General features: G+C 43.1%; 1 protein-coding gene across 1 annotated transcript; it reads right to left on the bottom strand.

The window, feature by feature from the left end:
* Nucleotides 1–313: 313 nt before the first annotated feature.
* Nucleotides 314–16542, bottom strand: emilin2a (elastin microfibril interfacer 2a). Its single transcript, XM_068602611.1, has 9 exons — nucleotides 16351–16542; nucleotides 15615–15740; nucleotides 13345–13535; nucleotides 11209–13179; nucleotides 4422–4754; nucleotides 2864–2917; nucleotides 2308–2367; nucleotides 2000–2140; nucleotides 314–1401 (listed from the first exon to the last, which is right to left on the bottom strand). Exons 1-9 carry the CDS (start codon nucleotides 16494–16496, stop codon nucleotides 1067–1069), a joined length of 3357 nt encoding a protein of 1118 aa, XP_068458712.1. The 5' UTR covers nucleotides 16497–16542; the 3' UTR covers nucleotides 314–1066.
* Between the last annotated feature and the right edge of the window lie 1730 nt (nucleotides 16543–18272).

Below are 18272 nucleotides of genomic sequence, written 5' to 3'. Positions count from 1 at the left end.
CATTCAGTTTGGAGGTAACGCTTGCTCTTTGATTGTCTGACCAACAGAAATACCTTATGTATGCTGTGTTTTGATTTGTATAGAAATGTGGTTTAAAGTATGTTTGAAGAACAAATTAAGTTGTAAGAAGAAAAGAAAATACAGGCCTAATGGAGCTAACAAAGTGTGGCTTGCGGTCCTATTTGTATTAAATAAAGTTTCTAACTGAATACACGTGTGTGTGTGCTGAACTTTTCTCCAGTCTGTTAAGAAGGTAACCGCAGGCTATAGAAGTATTGATACACAAATACAGTTAAAATGCCTCAGAAAATACCAAATTTGTATTTGTTTTATTGAATAATGCAACCAAATAACAGCCCACTGAATTACTGTGAATATAAATCAGCATTTGTCTCCTCTTCAAAGGTTAAGAGGCTGAACTGAAGGCTAAATACTCTCCTGCTGGTTCTTAGTTTGCTGCTTGAATATTTGAAGTCTCAGGAGTGAGGTGAGGGGAAATGTATTTTTTCATCCACACCCACTTTACGTAATAACACAAATGGATTTTTTTTTTTTTTGCCTTCAAAACGTCATTCTCAGTGCACTTTCTGAAGTCGGTGACATCAATAAAAACGTGTTGCAAAACCTCTTCATTTATATCTGAATTAATCATGCTCTGCTTCTAGTGTGTGTTACAGAAAGAGGAAGTGAGCTCATGCTTTATGGCCAAACCAGCGATAGCATATTCTTCCATACTGACATGGGTTCGTTAAAATAATCTTTCATGAATTTGCATGTTAATTTATCAACACCTATTTACACAATACATTCACAACGGGTATAAAAAGGCCTCTTGATAATCAAATATATTAGAAACAAATCCTGCTTCAGGTATAATTGGCAAATGGCTTCCACCTTGCAATGTAATGACTTAACTGAATGTATAAGTGAGGATCTTCATACTGCGTGGCAAAGAAGCAGCATCACGGCAAAACAGTGAAAACTATGGTTACTCCAACATCTTCCCTCCAGTCCAACTATCTGGGAACAAACTGGTCCGTGCTGTTACCGCCCAGCTGAGCTCCAGCTATCTCTTGTCCTGTGGTGCGTACAGGAAGATGGCGCTGTAGGTGGACAGGATCTCCCTGGCGCCGGTGGTGGCCAGCTGGCCTCCGGTCCTCACCAGGCCCACGCGGTCTCCTTTCCTCAGGGGCAGGATCAGACTGAAGGACACCGAGCCGCCGCAGCCGCAGTCGCCGCCGGCCGAGCCCCCGTGCTGACCAGCCACGGGCCCCGCCGAGCTCTGCAGCCTCTGGACGCTGCGGTTGGACACGGACAGGACGGCCTCCACGCGGTCGCCCTGCTTAGCGGTCAGCAGTCCCGAAATCAGGTATCGGCCGTCCTGAGGGACAGTGAGGATCCCTGAGGAGGCGAGAGAGAGAGAACGAGAGGGTAGAATCAACGGCTAGGGTTGCATGTTTACTCATGTGATGCTACTCCGACTGTGGGTCCTGTTTCCAAAGGTTTCATGATAGGTTACAAGTGAAATAGGTCTTTAAATGAAATGAATAGTAAAGTGCGAACAGTTCTTGTATCGTGTAATAATTATCTACGTTGTATTCCACCAAATCCTAAAGTGCCTTACAATGGAAGAGACAGAATCCACCGCCCTCATTCTGTATCAGAATGTATTTAAAAGTTTCTGGGTTTAGTTTGCGGTACCACAAACTAAATATGGATTGTTCAAGCCCTCAGGCTTTTGTTTTCCTTACCCACCTGTGCATCTTCTTATGCTACTGTATTGCTCTTCTTTTGTTTTATTTTATTATATGCACAACATAAAGAACATGAGCAAGTAAATATTATTTTAATTTGAAGGGCAGGACGAGGCCCCGAGGATAAACCGAAGAAACAAGCTGTTACTGTGCAACTCCAATGGGTGTTTGCACGACCACAATGCAATGTCAAAAGTTCATAAAGTAGTGACACGGCAGCTCATATTAAATCTGTCATTGTGTACCTGTGTGGGGATTGTAGTGTGCTCCGTCATTGACGAGAACTCTGTTGAAGCGGATGAAGCCAAAGTCTCCAGACAGCGGCTGCTGTGTGAGGCCAGCGGAGAAGGAGAAGGGGTCGGCGCTGATGTCGGCAGGAGCTGAAACTATAACGTGTGATAATATGATATGTCGATCAGTGTCTCATTTCAAAGATAAACTACATTTCTCACTCGAGCATAACTGAACGCCTTCACAAATCACACTTATATTTGAGCAGGTGATTTGTTTTTCCTTCATCGATGCAGTTGTTAAAATGGAAAGAGCTTTTTACCTGGAGAGCCAACTGGGGCGCCATACATCGTGTTCCAGGGCATCTTCGCTGCTACGGGAACTACGAGGTACAGATGAAGAAAGTGTAAATTATGTATACATGCCTACAGTCACCGCTGTGAGCTCGATAGCTGACGCATTGATTTCAGATGTTTCATTATACATGAGTTTCTAATATGTTTCAAAACTAAATGCAGAATCAACTTGTGAAGTGTGGGCTTTTCTTGGTTTCCAAGTAGCCTTTGAGAAAGAAATAGGTCTTTGTTTCAGTGACTATATGATCTGCAGTAATTGTCTCAGACGTCACCAAACGTAACACCATGCTGCTCGGGGTCAAACTTTCTGCTAAGTGCCTTCAGATGAACTGAAATCCTTCCACAGTCCGCCCACATCTCCTTAAACTAAACACATCCAGCTCCCACTCTCTCGCACTCTCTGGCCACAAATTATTCACAGCTTTTCCTCTTTTTTTGTTGTTTTCTTGTAACACGGATGTAGTTGAACGGCGAAGCCTGCAGATGCATGCGTTGTAACTAGATGATGAACTGCTATAGCACCTTGACGGCTGGTTGATTGAGGCTTGAAAGACACGGGCTGCACAGGAGGATAGCCTGCAAAAGAAAAGGATGACAAACACATCATGTTTTATCATCATCTGAAGAGAGAGGAGTTATTGAACACTCCTGCCAGGGGCCGTCGTTTGGTTTTCCATCTGCACATTGTGGGATAGTTTCCCAGAGAAGGTTGTAATCTGCATTATTCTGGTTTTACAAGTGACTTTTCGCTTGAGTATGATGTTGTTTTAGCTGTTAAAAGACAATGGGATCTAAAAGTAGATGCAGGCGTTTACAGTTTCCTCAGAGCCTTGATACGGATATAAACCTAGAGATATGTGTTCTGTTTTAGTTCCAAATGAGACAAATAATCATAAAACAAACGCACAACAAACCAATCGCATGGATTTACAGCCCTGGAGTGAATGTGAAAACATTCTCTTTAATGGTGCAAAGTAATTGAAAGCTTTTACTGCTCTATATTAAAGCCTGAGGAGTTGCATTTGATTATCGGGTTAAGAATCTCGACTAACATGGATTTATCGAACATATTTCAAAATTGTTCCCTATTACTTTACTGCCAAAGCATACCATGGGCAGGATATAAAAAAAAGCCTATGATATTTCCCCTTAATCCTCCTTTATATATGCAATCCTATTAACTCCATCCAGAACTGGCTCTCTGACGATCTGTTGTCTCTTAAGTCCTATTTGAGTTGGCCTCAGTTTAAAGACTTTGAAGTACAGTATTCCAATGTGTGGATGACAAAAGAAAACAGAGTCCATGGATAATTAAACGTATGTGCTGGGTTCCATGTGTGAAAACGAAAATGGCTGAAAAGAACCAAAATGGAGCCGAGCTCAAAGCGTGTCAATGCTGATGTGGTTTGGATGAGTGGATCGAAAATAAATGGCAATTGACAGCACTTCTGAAAAGAAGAACACGCATGTAATATGTCAGACATGTGGTAATGCTTGCTCAACCTCACCCTCCATGGTGCCAGAATTACGACACGCTGTCATAATAATGTTCTTCTTGTGATGACAGTTTCAGCGTTCATTCATACGAGTCGGCTCCAAATCTGGATTAACTCTTTAGATTTCATGGGTAACAGACATCACTGGTGTCTGTGCTTTATACTTACTGAGTGAATCGTTTATAAGATGAACGGACATTACTAAATTACATTTTATCATTGTAATGTCTCGTGTGCACTTTCAAATTCTAATATTTTACCTGTAATTTTGATTTTTTTATGCATTTGTTTTCACAATCCGCATTTACATCTTATTTTCGGTGTGCCATTCATCCGTGAAGCACATTAAACTGCACTAACCTGTAGTAAAGCTGCTATAAAAATACAGTTTGATTGACTTTGCCGACTTGTACATACCAAGATGTACCTATAGTATGTATTTCATTTGCATTTGTGGCTATAATTACCGAATCAGGTTGTTGTGCCACGAATCCACGGTGTTCACACAGGTTTACGACACTTAACACAAACATCCAACTTAGAGCCGCAGTGTGACGGCGATCATCCACATTAGCGCTTCTCACCTGGTGCTCCAGCAAATCCTTTGACGGGCACGCTGGACGAGTCCTCGGACCCTCGCCGCACGGTGACCCTGCGGCTGTACCCTGGAGGTCCCGCCTCGCCCGTCTCCACCACCGGCAGCCTCGCGGGAACCCCCGGGGGAGGGGCGTGGCCTGGCTGGCTCGGCGGACTGATCTTAATCGTGTGCACGTTGGGCTGCAGAGGTTGGCTGGGATTGTGCGGCTGCCTCGGGCTGGATGACAGCGGTGGGAGGATGAGAGGGATGTGGATTTGCTGGATTCTGGGCCTGGTGGAATCTGGAAAAGAAGCAGGCCTCTCTGGTCTTAAGGTCATTCCTTAGAAAGAAAAAGAAAAAGACAGACAGTGGGAAGATTGTAAATAAATCAAATTATAGTTCACTTTCTGACCATGTCATAGGCGTTGCCATCTGGTCACGACAGCTGAAAGTTATGGAGAATTTTCTCTGCACGAGCTTTCAAAGGACCTTTTTTGTTTATAAATCCCACTTCCTCTCTAAGATTCAGACCACATCCCTCGCTTCTCTTGTGAATTCTTTTTTTAACGGCTTGAAATCTTTTGACAGGCCAAATTAGACCTGGCTTTCAGTGGATCTCTGAGCTTTATTTCTTCTTTTTTTTTTTTGTTTCAACCGGTTCCATTATCACTGTTCATAAAAGCAAAGCAGGCGGTCAGCGTGAGTTTTAGGCAACGAGAACCATCTGAACGGAAACTAGCCGACTGCTCACCAGACCCCCTGAGGGCAGACATCAGCTGGGCCTCTGAGGCGGGCATATTGACGCTGTGAGAGTGTCCTGAGGACAAATAACAAGAAATAATTGCAGTACCTGCTTTGTTACAGCTCCGTCTCACAACCAGGTGTCAGGCAGATTGTGACTAACTGTATTTAAGATTCAGCGAAGGGGTTTCTACGTTCAAAGATAAAGCCTATTTGAGCGAAAAAGCACGTTCCTGAGCATTGTTTTACTGCCATTTCCGCTTCACCTTCATACTATCTTGAATAGGAAAAGCAGCCATTTCCAGGAGATAATCGTTTGATAAATTGCAACTTCACTTTCATGCTTGTGTACACATTTTTAACATTTTATAAATGAGAGATAGTAAATGTATTTAGGTGGCTTTTTTATTTTATTTTCTATCATCAGTTTAAAATGCACACTAGCTTTTCATGTTGTATTAAACAGAAGTAGGCTAAGCTGATACAAGTGCCTCTTCCAAAATTGGAAATATATTTAACCACTTTGTTGGCCCTTCAAGGATAATGTCTTGTGTATTTCAGTGAGAAATACTTAATGTAAACATAACATTGCTCTATTAGAAGAGAACTGCACTGGTTACTTGGGTACAAATTAATATTAAGATCCACTTGAAAGCTTTCAACCACACCTCATTAGCGGACAGAGTTCTGCTCTAACTACATCTGCTGATGACGGACACATAATTCAGTTGGAAGCTCTGGAGAATAGCTGGTTTGTTAACCTTAAAGGGACAGTACACCCTAAACATTTCTTTTTTTCAATATACCTGTAGTGCTTTTTTTTTATCAATGTAGATTTTGGTGTGTGAGTTGCCATAGATTTGGAGATGTCAGGCATAGAGATGTCTGCCTTCTCTCCTGTATAATGGGACTATATGACACTCGGCTTGTGGGGCTCAAAGCGTGAAAAAAACACATTGAAAAAACTCCACAGCAATGTCTTTTTCGAGAAATCATAACTTGATTATTCAAGATAATCCACAGATTGTGTTGTGAGCAGTTGCATGTGGAGAACTATGACACTTGACAATAAATAGCTCCCATTGCTTGGAGCGCTTTGAGCACCTGAGCCGAGTGTCATCTCGTTCCATTATATAGGAGAGAAGGCTGACATCTCTCCGGCTGATATCTCTGAAACTAGGATCCTCACACCAAAAAAAGTCGAGACTGATAAATCATGAATGAACATTCACGCTCGAACCCACAGGGTACCATTAAATCACTTTTGAGCTTGAACGATGAATCAAACGAAGTCAACTGTATATCCAGTTTTGTACTGACGAGAAGCGATCAATCCAAGTACCTGAGAGCAATAGTGTGACATGAAAGTCTGCCTGTTACTCCGGATTATAAAATCCACTCACACTTATCAAATAAAACATCAGCAAGCATCAAAAACTCCTCCTCCTCACTGCAAGTGATACCACAAGCTACTCAGAAACCACATGTATAATCAAAAACAAATTAAACCCAGCAATCATGTTGCACTGAGATAATCAGAAATCACTTCCTCATTTCCTCCCCGTGCCTCCTTCAGGACGTTGGTTGTCTGAGTGCATATTTCCCATGAGCTCTCAGCCTGCGTCTCACTCAGGGGGCAACCACAAAGTCGAGCAAAAAAACAAAACAACCAACAACACAGACTGGCGCACGCACATACGCCAGCGCTGGTGCAACCAAGAAGAGCATCGGCAAAAGCAGATGTTATTGCTCACGAGCAGATTGAGACACCCCGAGGGGAGGAATGCTGCAGTGCACAGATTTCGGGTGACGGTGCGTGAGTGTTCAAAAGTGTCTGAAAGCGTCGCACAAAATTGCAGCAGACGAGCTGATCATGCGATGGAAAATTGTGTCAAGGGGCACAGAGCAGGGAGGGGTGCTTACGCATTGCAACCACGCATCCCTTCCACTCTGCCCGTGTACATTTTTCTTTTCTTGCGATGCACATGGATACAATTTCATCCTTCGCTCTAGTTTTCTCCAGTGGTATTAATGATGGGCGGTTCAAATAGTGCACTGCATGGCAGACCTCAGGGACTCTCACTGTGTATTTGGGTCCATTCTCCTGTGAAGACTTCCAGATGGGTTCATTGGTCAGAGATGGAAACACCTCACGTCGGGGCTTCACAGATCTCTCGGAGGGAACCCTCGCCCTCAAAATTCTGCTGCACACTAAATATATACAGTGTGTGTGTTTGTGGTGTCAAGTTCAATTTTCCATTCTTTCCCAGCAGACATCCTTTGACTTCAAAAAGCCTTTGATATCTTGTTTTTCTTGTATTCCTTCATCACGGTAGACAGTTAATCTTACTGCCTGTCTCTCCTATATAAAGTCAGAATGATCAATTGCAAAGCATTGATCCATGAAATCAAAGCCTTCAATTTATCCCTGCTTTAATACAACTTTTTTTTTTCTCCTTCTTTTCTGAAGGCCTCGCTTGCTGATAGAAACACTCACAGGACAGTGTGGATGGAGAGGAGGAAAAGAAGTCCTCTGGCATTCTAGGAAGGACAAAAAACTGGACAGAAGGAGAAAGCGATGATCGAGTAAAGGGAGAGTAGTTCAGAGATAAGAGAGGGAGAAAGAAACAGGGAAGGGATTTGAGCGAGGCTGGGATCCCCTCCAAAAAAAAGGAGGAAAAAAACATCTTAAGAATCGTAATGAAAAAAAACAAGAAAGTTGATTAGTCACCATCTAAATGAGGAACAGGAAGCTCTAGCTCTTCCCAGATTTTAAATATTCTAATAACTTTTATATCAAACAGCCTCTTTTAAGACACAAAAGCTTCATCACGTCTAATTTCAGAGTCACTTTGATACACCTGTGTTATTCAGAGTCACTGCTGCTGAACCTAGACTCCCTATCGGAAAGAAAACTGCCAGAAACAAACACACACAAGCCGTAGCAGCAGACCTTTACTGCAGCAGCTGCTGTGGGCAAAGCAGTGCCAACATTTTGCAACCGAAGTCACACAATTCCATTCAGCAATCACATTGAGTAATGGCAAAGCTATTGCAGTTAATCTTTTAGTTCTGCTATTACAACATCTCATCTGTTCGCAGCCTCCTCGGGGTCTTCATATGACCGAGGAAACATTTCAGCAGGCTCTCCACCACCACCACACCCACAGAGCTGGGATTTTTCATGGAAATGTTTTATCTCCATTTAGACTATTTATCTTCTTCCCATACTTGAGGAAAACATAAAATGGGAGTAAAAAGGGTGAAAGTTGTTAGTCGGACAGTCCAACTCCCTCTCTAGTGGGATACAGACTATGAGCACAGAGAGGGAGACATTTTGGGGAACACGTTTATTCATTTTGTGCCGAGAGTTGGAAGCGGAGAATGAAACATCTCGCATGTCTTTTCAGTAAATATGAATTACCACCAGCAACCAGCTAACTTAGCTTAGCTCAAAGACTTGTAAGCAGGAAACAACTCGCCTGGCTGTGTCCAGAGTAACCAAATCTGCCGACCAGCACTCTGTAGCTCATTAATTACTACGTATCTTGTTTGTTTAATCTGTACAAACAACATTATGTAACAGACTGTCTGTCTGGAAAAATATATAATTAGTGAACTATAGAGGTCCTGGTAGGAGGATTTAGTTTCCTTTAGACACAGCCAGGCTAGCTTTTTCCCTTTATGCTAAGCTAAGTTAGCCAGCTCATGATAGTAGCTTTACGTGTAGCGATCGATCTTCTCTACTGACGATCTGTAAGACAGTACTTCTGCGTATTCTCCCGGTGGCAACCTTTGAATCTGAAAAGTGAAGCCAATGCAGAACAACTTTTACAGTGTTTTTCTTTTATGAAAGTTCATTTTAACATTTTGGTTATCTTCAATGTTTAGTTTAACAAGGTGACGCAGCAAAAAAACAAGCTAAAGACGGACAAAACACCGTGCTTCAAAACCGTATTTCACGAACCAATAGCTAACATGATGGTGACCACTTGCAGTCTGTTGTGTTTCTCAAAATGTAAAATTTTAAATATTCTCTCTCTTATAAAAAGAGCTAGAAACAAATACAGGGATTAGGGATAAACAACTAATTTAGCGGTCTGTCAATTTGTTACAGTACATGCAGCCCTATCTGAGTTAATGCTGAGCAGAGGTACAGTGTAATGTCATGTCAGTAATGATATCAAATAGCACAGTTTGGAATTAACTGCCCATATTTGGCAAAGAGTGAACTGGAATAGAAAATGCCTTCATTCTTTCAGTGTGTCTCCAGCACGACCACTAATCCAGCCGTCCTCCTTTTCTCCTCAGGTCCCTATCATACCATTGTTTTGGATGGTTTAAGAGAGGGAGGCACCGGTGATGGGGCCCCAGCCATGACATCACAGCTGAGGGTAGTCGAAGCATCTGGTCCTGGGTGTGGAGCCCTGCTTCTCCCCTCTCCATCAAGACTGGCTCCAGCAGTGAGTCAGGGCCCATAATGAGGACCAGACTCTGCACATCAGGCTGAGGTCACCCTACGGGAATCTCTGGAGGTTGGTACGTGTGTGCATGTGTCAGAAGAATGAGAGGGAGGGGGGATGTATTGTGTATGGGCATGTGTGTGTGTTTAATTGTGTACTGACAAACCGGGAATGGAGATTGAGGTCTGCAGTTCTGTGGTATGACTAAAAAAAGCAACGTCATGGTGCAAGAAAAAAGGCGTCGCAGCTCAACGTGCATGCACCAGTCTGCTCGGGTGTTCTGACATTTACATGAGGGAGCACTCAGGCACAAAACAGTGCCAGTAAATCATCAGAGTTGTTAGGAGGGGCTGACCTGAGCATCTGAAAATGTAATTCCTTATATAAAAACGTGGGAATTCTTAGGGCAACATGGCTCTAAGTCACAGGAAGTTTCCAATGTGGGCCTCTGCCTGTTGGTGCCGGCACATATTGAATGACATATTCAAGGCGAGCACGGGAGGCCCAGTGAACCCGTGTCCTCCCTCTCCGGGAAATACCCTGCGGCCATTCATGGGATCTGATCCTTCCCACCAATCCTCCATGTAAGCCAAGCAAGCAAAATGCATTATATGGAGGATTATCTTCAGGAAAAGTTTGTGTTTACACAGATGTTAATCACACTTGATAAACTCATCTGGTGGAAATTAGGCAGGAAGCTACAAAGGAGTGTGTATATTTAGTCATTTTAGTCCCTGCCTGCGCTAGTAGCAGAATCCATAGACTTTTGAGTGGTCAAACTGTTATATAATGTAGAATGAATTACTGTCACACAGTAAAATTAAATGTAAAAGGTAGATGTAAAAATTGTGCTTAATTGCTTTCTTGCTGGGAGTGAGAGGAAATTCAATATGAAGCTTGAGACAGCCACGAGTTAGTTTAGCTTAGTATAAAGACTGGAATTTGAGGGGAAGGAGCGAGCATGTCTTTCTCCAAAATGCATTTCTTAATGTCGAGCACATAACACGTTTTGAAGCCTTATGTTTGGAATTTTGGTCTTTGCTATTTCAGCTTTTTGCCAGCAGAAGTGATATGAGAGGGTGGAGCTACGTACAACTGATTGGTGAATAAGACAACAAAAGCAAATAAGCTTATTGCCAAAATGTTGAACTTTACCTTTAAATTCATTAATAATGAGAAGCCTGCAACATGGTGCAGGTCGTCAGTCTCATTTTACATACTCATGGAATACTCTTCTTATTGCAGCGCGCATGCAGTGCACTCTTTGTCATTGTGGTGAACTTAAGGAGCGCTCTGTTCACTCACTATGCCGCCATGCCTGCTGCCGCTCTGGTCACCTGCTGTCCCTTGCCTCCACATTACCGCTGCTGCCTCTCATAACCCCCTGCCCCATCTAGAGGCTCTGGGTTTACATTCCCTTTGGTTGAAAGACATTTCCTCCACCCCCTGAAGCTCTGTAGTGATAAAACCTCTGAATATTGTCTCCTAAGAAATATTGATAAATATAACCACACAAGGCCAAATGATCATTTCCTTCATACAAACATTACCACAGATAGCCAATGATGTCATCAAAACCACAAAACTTACCAGGCTCTTTGGCGGCGACGTCTTTCAAGACATGTTTGGCCATCGCAGACAGCTGCGCCTGGAAACTCTGCATGGAATTCTGCAGGGCGACGATGTCCGCGCCGTGATTTCCACAGGTGACGTTCATCCTGTTCGCACAGTCCCGCAGACCACCAACATGTCTCTCCAGTCCCTCTTTTAGCTCTTTAATGTTGTCAGAAACCCCATCTAACTTTCCACACACCTTTTCAAGCCTGGACACACGTCCATCCACAGCAGAAATGCCATCAGAAACACCCTGCGTGTTCTGTTTACATTGACTCAGTTCCGATGACACCTGCCTACTGAACGTATCAAGCCTGGTCTTCAGCTCTTCCACATGGCGTCTGGTGTCCTCTGCCTGACTACCGGGTACTGCAATCCCTGATGCCAAGTTGTCCCGTACTGGACTCCCAAAGCCGCTCTGCTCAGCACGGCAGCATGTTGCGTTTATTCTGTGCATATCCTGGTTGTATTTGCTAATGGAGTCACCTAACCCGGTAACAGCACCAGCCAGACCAAGCACATTATCTTGGAGATTAATCAATCCCTTCTGGAAGTCATCCATCGTCTTTGCACGTCTCTCATTTACGACTGACTGTTGTCCAACCAGATCGCCCAGTTGCCTGAGCTTGTCAGCGTTTCCATTGACATCTGTGTGGAGAACGTCCAAATCATTCCTATATCGACCCAAGTCCTTCAAAATGGTTTCTAGGCTTTTAGGTGTGGCCGAAGAACTCAATGCGCCGACACTAATTCCTGAGCTTGAACATCCTGCAGAGCACAACTCTCCAACAGCATTGACCTTATCATCCAAACCTTGGAGGAGGAACTTATTGTTGTGGACTTCTGTCTTGATGGCATCCACGGATTCGCCAAACATCCCAGGGAAGGAGTTGTTGCTCATTTCCACCAGCATGTTCGTAAACTGGTCCTCCATGTTGTTCAGACGCTCCTCCAGAAGCTGCCGGAGTGCCTCCACTTCAAGCGAGATCGTTCGGGTCAGCTTCTCTTCGATATAGAAACAGTGAGTCTCTGCATTTCGCTCTGTGACGTTAATGCGTTCCTCCAGCTCTTCAATCATCAGGCTGAAATCATTGTCCTCTTGAGGGGCAGACAGGTGCGCCAGCTCGTTGTCAATGCGTACATTCAGGATGCGGTGAGCCTCTGCAATACGGTCAATCTCACGCCACAGGTCTTTGTGGTCACTATGCTCCTCTTCCGCTTTGGATGGATCAGTCTGCCTTTGAGTTCGTATCGGTCCATCTGCTGCAGCCATGTCCAGACGTAGTGCCCGGATCTCCTTTCTCAGATCAGCCTCTTTGGTATCCACAAGCTTGGTCAGGCCGATCAAACCTTGGTCACGGCTGTCTTCACAGGTCTTGATCTTGTCATTGCATGAGCTTTGCAGCTTGGCCATCTGTTCCTCCACATTCTGGTCTAGCTCCTTCTTCAGTTTCTCAAATTTTCCATCTACATAGGTCTGTATACCATCAAACTCCGCTATGGCTGGAGTCTGAACTTGAGAGGCATCCATCAGGACGCGGATCTGCCCCTCATGACTTGTCATGGTTCCTCTGAGGTCTTCGAGAGCTTCATCCTTGCTTTTCAGTTCAATGTTGATATCATCCAACCGGGTTACTATTGTTTCTAAAGCGTTGTCTCCAGCAATCCCGCCTCTGGTAGCCTGATGACCATCCAGCACTGCAGGGCTCTCCTCTGTGCCCGCAGCCGTAGCACTGTCTGGTGGACGCATGTTATTGAGAAGTGTCACCAGTATTTTCTTGGTGTCTTCCTGCAGATCTGTGCGGAGGGTGGCACTTAACCCTGTTATAGCGGCCTGGAGATCCAGTACTGTCTGAGACAAGCGCTGAACTTCTCCTTCAAGAAGACGCACCTTATCCGTCCCACCATGCCTCATCTCATGGTGCCCTGTCTCTCTCCGCTCTGGCCCTATGATCAGAAAATAAATTATTAGATTATAGTTATTGACATTTTCTCCTGTTTTAAGGAAAATACAATAAGGCAGCTTTAAATAGTTGTTCTGGGGTCCTGGGACATTTGAAAATAAATAGAAATTTTGCAGAAATAAAAGAATTCATAAAAATTGTGTCTTACTCTGTGTGTGTCTGGTTGTATATCCAAGATTTGGTTGGAGGTAAGGCTGTATTCCCTGAACAGTTTGTCGGTCTTGAGCTGGTTTTAAATCTTTACAGTCCAGACCTTGGTAACCAGGACAGCATCTCCACTCCAACTCTGTGAGCGTCTTGAAGGCAATCTTGTACGTAGGTCGAAACCGATTTTGGTACCTGTAAAACAGGGCAGATTAACCAATTTTTCTAAATCTCCAATAAGATCAAATCCAGACCATTTATGGGATGCTATTTAACATCTCTGCCATTCCACAAAGAAGAAAGGGTTTCAATATTGTGTATTTCTTTTGGGATCTGTTAACTCCTGCAATCACCAAAAGCTCTGCCTCTGGGAACACTTTCTGAGCTTCTCTACTTTACCCCATTACATGAACATTTTAACCTTCTAGCCAAGGACAACAGTTCCCAAAGAAACAATAGATGACATCGCTTCCCTGAAGACAGGGTTCATGTCATGCAGAACATCTGGGAAGTTGATGACTGATACAATCGTCTTTGCACATTTCCTAACTGACACACTCACTGATAACACTGTTCTAGAAGAAAGGACACTACGATCCTTGCTGTTGTTCACTATGTGTGCTCAAAGTCCCAATAAAACAGAGCCTGAAGCACCTTTAGCTTTAGTGAAATTGAATATTTATGGCTTTATATTTTTGGTTGAATATAGATGGTACTAGTTTACGTAAGCCCACCTCTTATTTTGTTTTATTAGAAGAAAAGATGATTGTATTTTGATATAAAAATACAAAGAATTTGACGTTTCCTCCTCTATTGGCATACATTGTTAAATAAGTACACGATATGACCCAGGATGTGATCTAGAAGGGTAAAAAAGAAATGTTTCATTTCATTTAGACTTTAAATCGCATCTGCACATGAGATAAAGCCAATATATTATGTGATCGCTGAGAAATGGAAAAATCCAGAGGTGTCTCCTCTCACTGCCAGCTATTCTTGCTTGAAGCAGAAACTTGGAAACCTTTTCCCGTGACCTAAGAATGATCTGTTTCCAGGAATCTTTTCCACCACGCAGTGGCTCTTGTGGATGTGTTTGGATCACAAAGCTCTACGAAAGATAGCATGTGTGGTTTCACAACTAATAATGATTCACAAGGCTAAACATATTAAATTGCAATGCAACATGTTCCAGTAAAGAATCTGTTGCTGATCACTTACTGGTGTAGATACTCCAAATTACAAAACACAATTACTCCATTAGAGGCACTGATTTAATTTTTAAGTATTACTAAGTTTTCAGTTTCAGATTTTCTGATAATAACTGTCATGCACTGCTCACAACTGTGTTTCTGCATCTCTTGAATACAACGTGGATGAGATTCCCTTGGATATGGTTTCCAAATGGATTCAAAGCAGTGGTCTATTATTTTTGTGCAATGTTAATAAAGGCAAAAACAGGACATTAAATTATTGTGAGCCATCTGCGCATAAAACATAAACATTTGTAAGTGTCATACAACAGATATTTGAAGACTATTGAACAGATTTATACATAATACATGTCAGAAATAAACGGCAAGTGTCATCACACTAATCAAATTATGTATACATGTTAAAGGAATCAATTTACTCCAAAATCAATGATACATATGTTTCCTCTTACCTGAAGAGACTTTTATCAATCTAGATTTTTTTGATGTGAGTTGCGTAGTTTGACAGATTTCCGCTCTATGTCTGTCTTCTCTCCAATATAATGGGACTGCACTCTGCCTGTGGTGCTCGAAGCGCCCAAAAACAAATTTGAAAAACTCAAAGACTTCAGAAATCGTGGCCCTGATACTCGAGATAACCCACAGACGTTGTCGAGAACAGTTGCATGTCCAAACTATTGTTGAAAGAAAATAGCAGTAGTGCAGGAGGGTTGTTCAAAGGTGGCGTGTGTCCACAGGTGCTCGCTGGTTGCTACCGGCTGTTAACACTATAGCTTGTAACTTGGAAGATGATTTCAGGTAGCCAGTTGAACTGCTGTAGAGAGAGTTATCGTTCTCATTAGCTTTACTCTCCATTTCCTGTTCAAGCCTTTGCCTTTTCAGTGGGCTTTTTAACCTGCTATAAAATGCTATGCTTATAGCTCTGCCAACAGTGTTTCTTCCGCCACTGTGAATATTTCTGCCTCCAGGTCTCAAGAGAAACAGTTTGTCTCGGAAGCTCCAGTCTATCTCATACATATGAACATGCAACCTCGACCTGATGCCCCCGTCCCCGGATGCTCACGTCACTTGTTGCTGGCAGTCGGTCTGGTAGGCTGGGCAGGGGGCCACTACGGGCTCCTGGAAGCTCTCCACACTCCCCTGCACGGCGCAGCTCACGTTCCTGCGCACCACATAGGCACACCAGTTCCTGAGGAAGGAGAGGCAGAAATAAACAAGATGCATTGACCAGTAACTGTCAGAACCATTTTTGGAGGAGTACTGTGCAAATTATGAGAGTATGATTTATGGCGAGGTTGTTTTTTGTTGTTGTTGCGATTTTACATCAAAATAAAATGTCCAAATTCGGCTGGTATAGCTTTCCTGAGCTCCCCAAACACTTTCGTCAGATAAACATCTGTATAAGAGTTGGACATTAACTGATGGACTCCTTTATACGAGGGACTGGAGTGATCCACAGCCATTCCAGCGTTTATCTCAATGTTATCGCCTTTTAGCGAACTCGAGCCAAATTTAGCCACGGGCTGATAAAAGCACAGTGGATGTTAACAGCCCACGGATGACCATAAGAGGCTAAATCTTCAGCGTTCTGAGGTCTTTCCGATTAACGAGAAGTTTGGACTTTATCGCGTTTTTATTGGCAATTGCGCAACAAATGCACGCAGCTTTAACCTCTAGGAGAAGCTGGATTATTAAAGAAACGCCCGCGCTGAATTTGTTGGTATGACTTTCTTGAAAAAAACAAACAAAAAAAACAGGACAGTCTGTTGGCCACATACATATAAAGACCCGTAACTTACCTGTTTCTGTGTCTCTGTACCACTCCAGTGTAAGCAGACCCTTGGAACAAGCCATAAGAGGAGGGAGACCCGTAAGTGAACTGAAAGTTCACAAACAGCGTGAAAACCGTCCACCGCCAGTCCATCTCTCCACTCCTGCAATTCATACTAAACAAACGCCTTAAAATAAATACTCCTGACACTGAAAAAGAGGCTACTCTGTTATTATCATGCACGACGTTCCCAGAAACCGCAATCACATTGCCCAAGTGACTGATGAAACTCCAAGTTTGGGGAAGTCCACATTCACTGCAACTCCCTTGGAATGACGTTTGGGGCCAACACCCTTCTCCCAAAAACTCCCCCTTACTTAAAAAAAAAAAAAAAACTTTGCTTGAAAGCATTTATTTGTGGTAATGTTTTACTTTAATTAACTTATGCTTATAAGTCAGTAATGAATGTGGCATAGGATGCTGCCTTCAGAGAGGATTTGGGAATTGATTACTTCTTTATCTGCCAACAGCCAGTAATTCACACCTCACTGATGAGCTTGACAGGATAATGTCTTTTGGATGCAGCCTCCTGAGTTGAAAGAGGTGTGTGTAGTGTTGTTAGTGTTGATGATATTCATAGTGAGTGATAACGGTCGTGATTTGCATTCTGCTCTGTTGCTAAATGGGGATATATGGGGGGGAAGGGAGAGAGGAGGTGAGGGGGGGGTATGTGCTCGTGCAGTCTGTTCTTTTCTGCACCGAGCAATAACTTCTTTTTTTTTCCAAAACCAATCTAATGAATTTGCTGTGCAACATCTGAATGTGGAGGGACACAGAAAGTAACACATTAGTTACACAAGAGCTTCAATTCACAGCACTCAAGGCAGGAATTTATTGTCTGTGCTTTAGAGCTGTGTGACGGTGTGTGAAGGAGGGGAGAGTTCCCAAGCACACAGCAGAGCTGAGGACATTATCTTGGTAAAATGGCCTTAAGCCCCCCCCCCCCCTCCTCCCCCTCCAATTGTGGGCATACCGGATAACTTTCTCCCGATCAGATATATTCTGTCAGTTAATGTAAAGAGACTTTATAGATACATAGGGGGAAAAGTCAAGTACTTGGGGTGATAATTAATCAGAGGGGATGGTGTAAAGTATAAATACACATGTGGGCCCCGATCCAAAAGAAACTCTCTTTCACCATTGAACAAGCTTTATCTGAACTGGTGTCAGACCTGAGATAACACTTCCCAGAATAAGCCTGCATTGTTTCATCAGGCAGCGTGCATTGAGGGCCGGCCAAGTGAGAGATGCTGGAATTGGTTATAGAAGTGAATGATGTCTACCGGGATTTGATGTTCAAGTGTTTAATCAAACGTGAGCATCAGATAAATTTGACACTTCATTAATACAAGCTTTACCTCGCACTCTCAGGATCCTTTAAGGAGATTAGGGACAATTTCATTCAGTTCCCTTTGTTCATTTCCTCTCACTTTGTTATATTTACACATAATTCTCATATTATACATTCTGCAAACCTTAGACATCTGCAGGCTATTCACAAAGGACACAATTGCTTGGTAATGGGGTTCTTGGGAGCCAGATCTGTGAGCGTATATGGCTGTTTGCTTCGTCACCAGAAGAGGGCAGCACAGCAGCAGTAAAGAAATCAACAAAAAAAAAAACTGTCTCTTGTAGTCATGGCAATTCCTTTCCAAAATTGTTGGAGTGAGAAAAGGACATTTCATTAGTGAGGCAGTATGAGCGCCCACAAGTCTCCGGCTCCACCACCTTGCCATGTTCTGCTCATGTCAATTATATGTGTTAGGCACTCTGCATTCATCCTCCCCCGTGGTAAGTGCAGTGTATTTAATTGGAATCATGTTTTCGCTCAGGCTAAATCATCATCAACGAAACTCTATTTCTGTCTTTGGTTATTTGTCACTGGTATCA

Source organism: Clinocottus analis, unplaced genomic scaffold, assembly GCF_023055335.1.
Source record: "Clinocottus analis isolate CAN_PGR_092001 unplaced genomic scaffold, fCliAna1.0.p SCAF_11, whole genome shotgun sequence".
NCBI classification, from domain to species: Eukaryota; Metazoa; Chordata; class Actinopteri; order Perciformes; family Cottidae; genus Clinocottus; species Clinocottus analis.
This window is presented reverse-complemented; position numbering and strand designations above follow the sequence as displayed.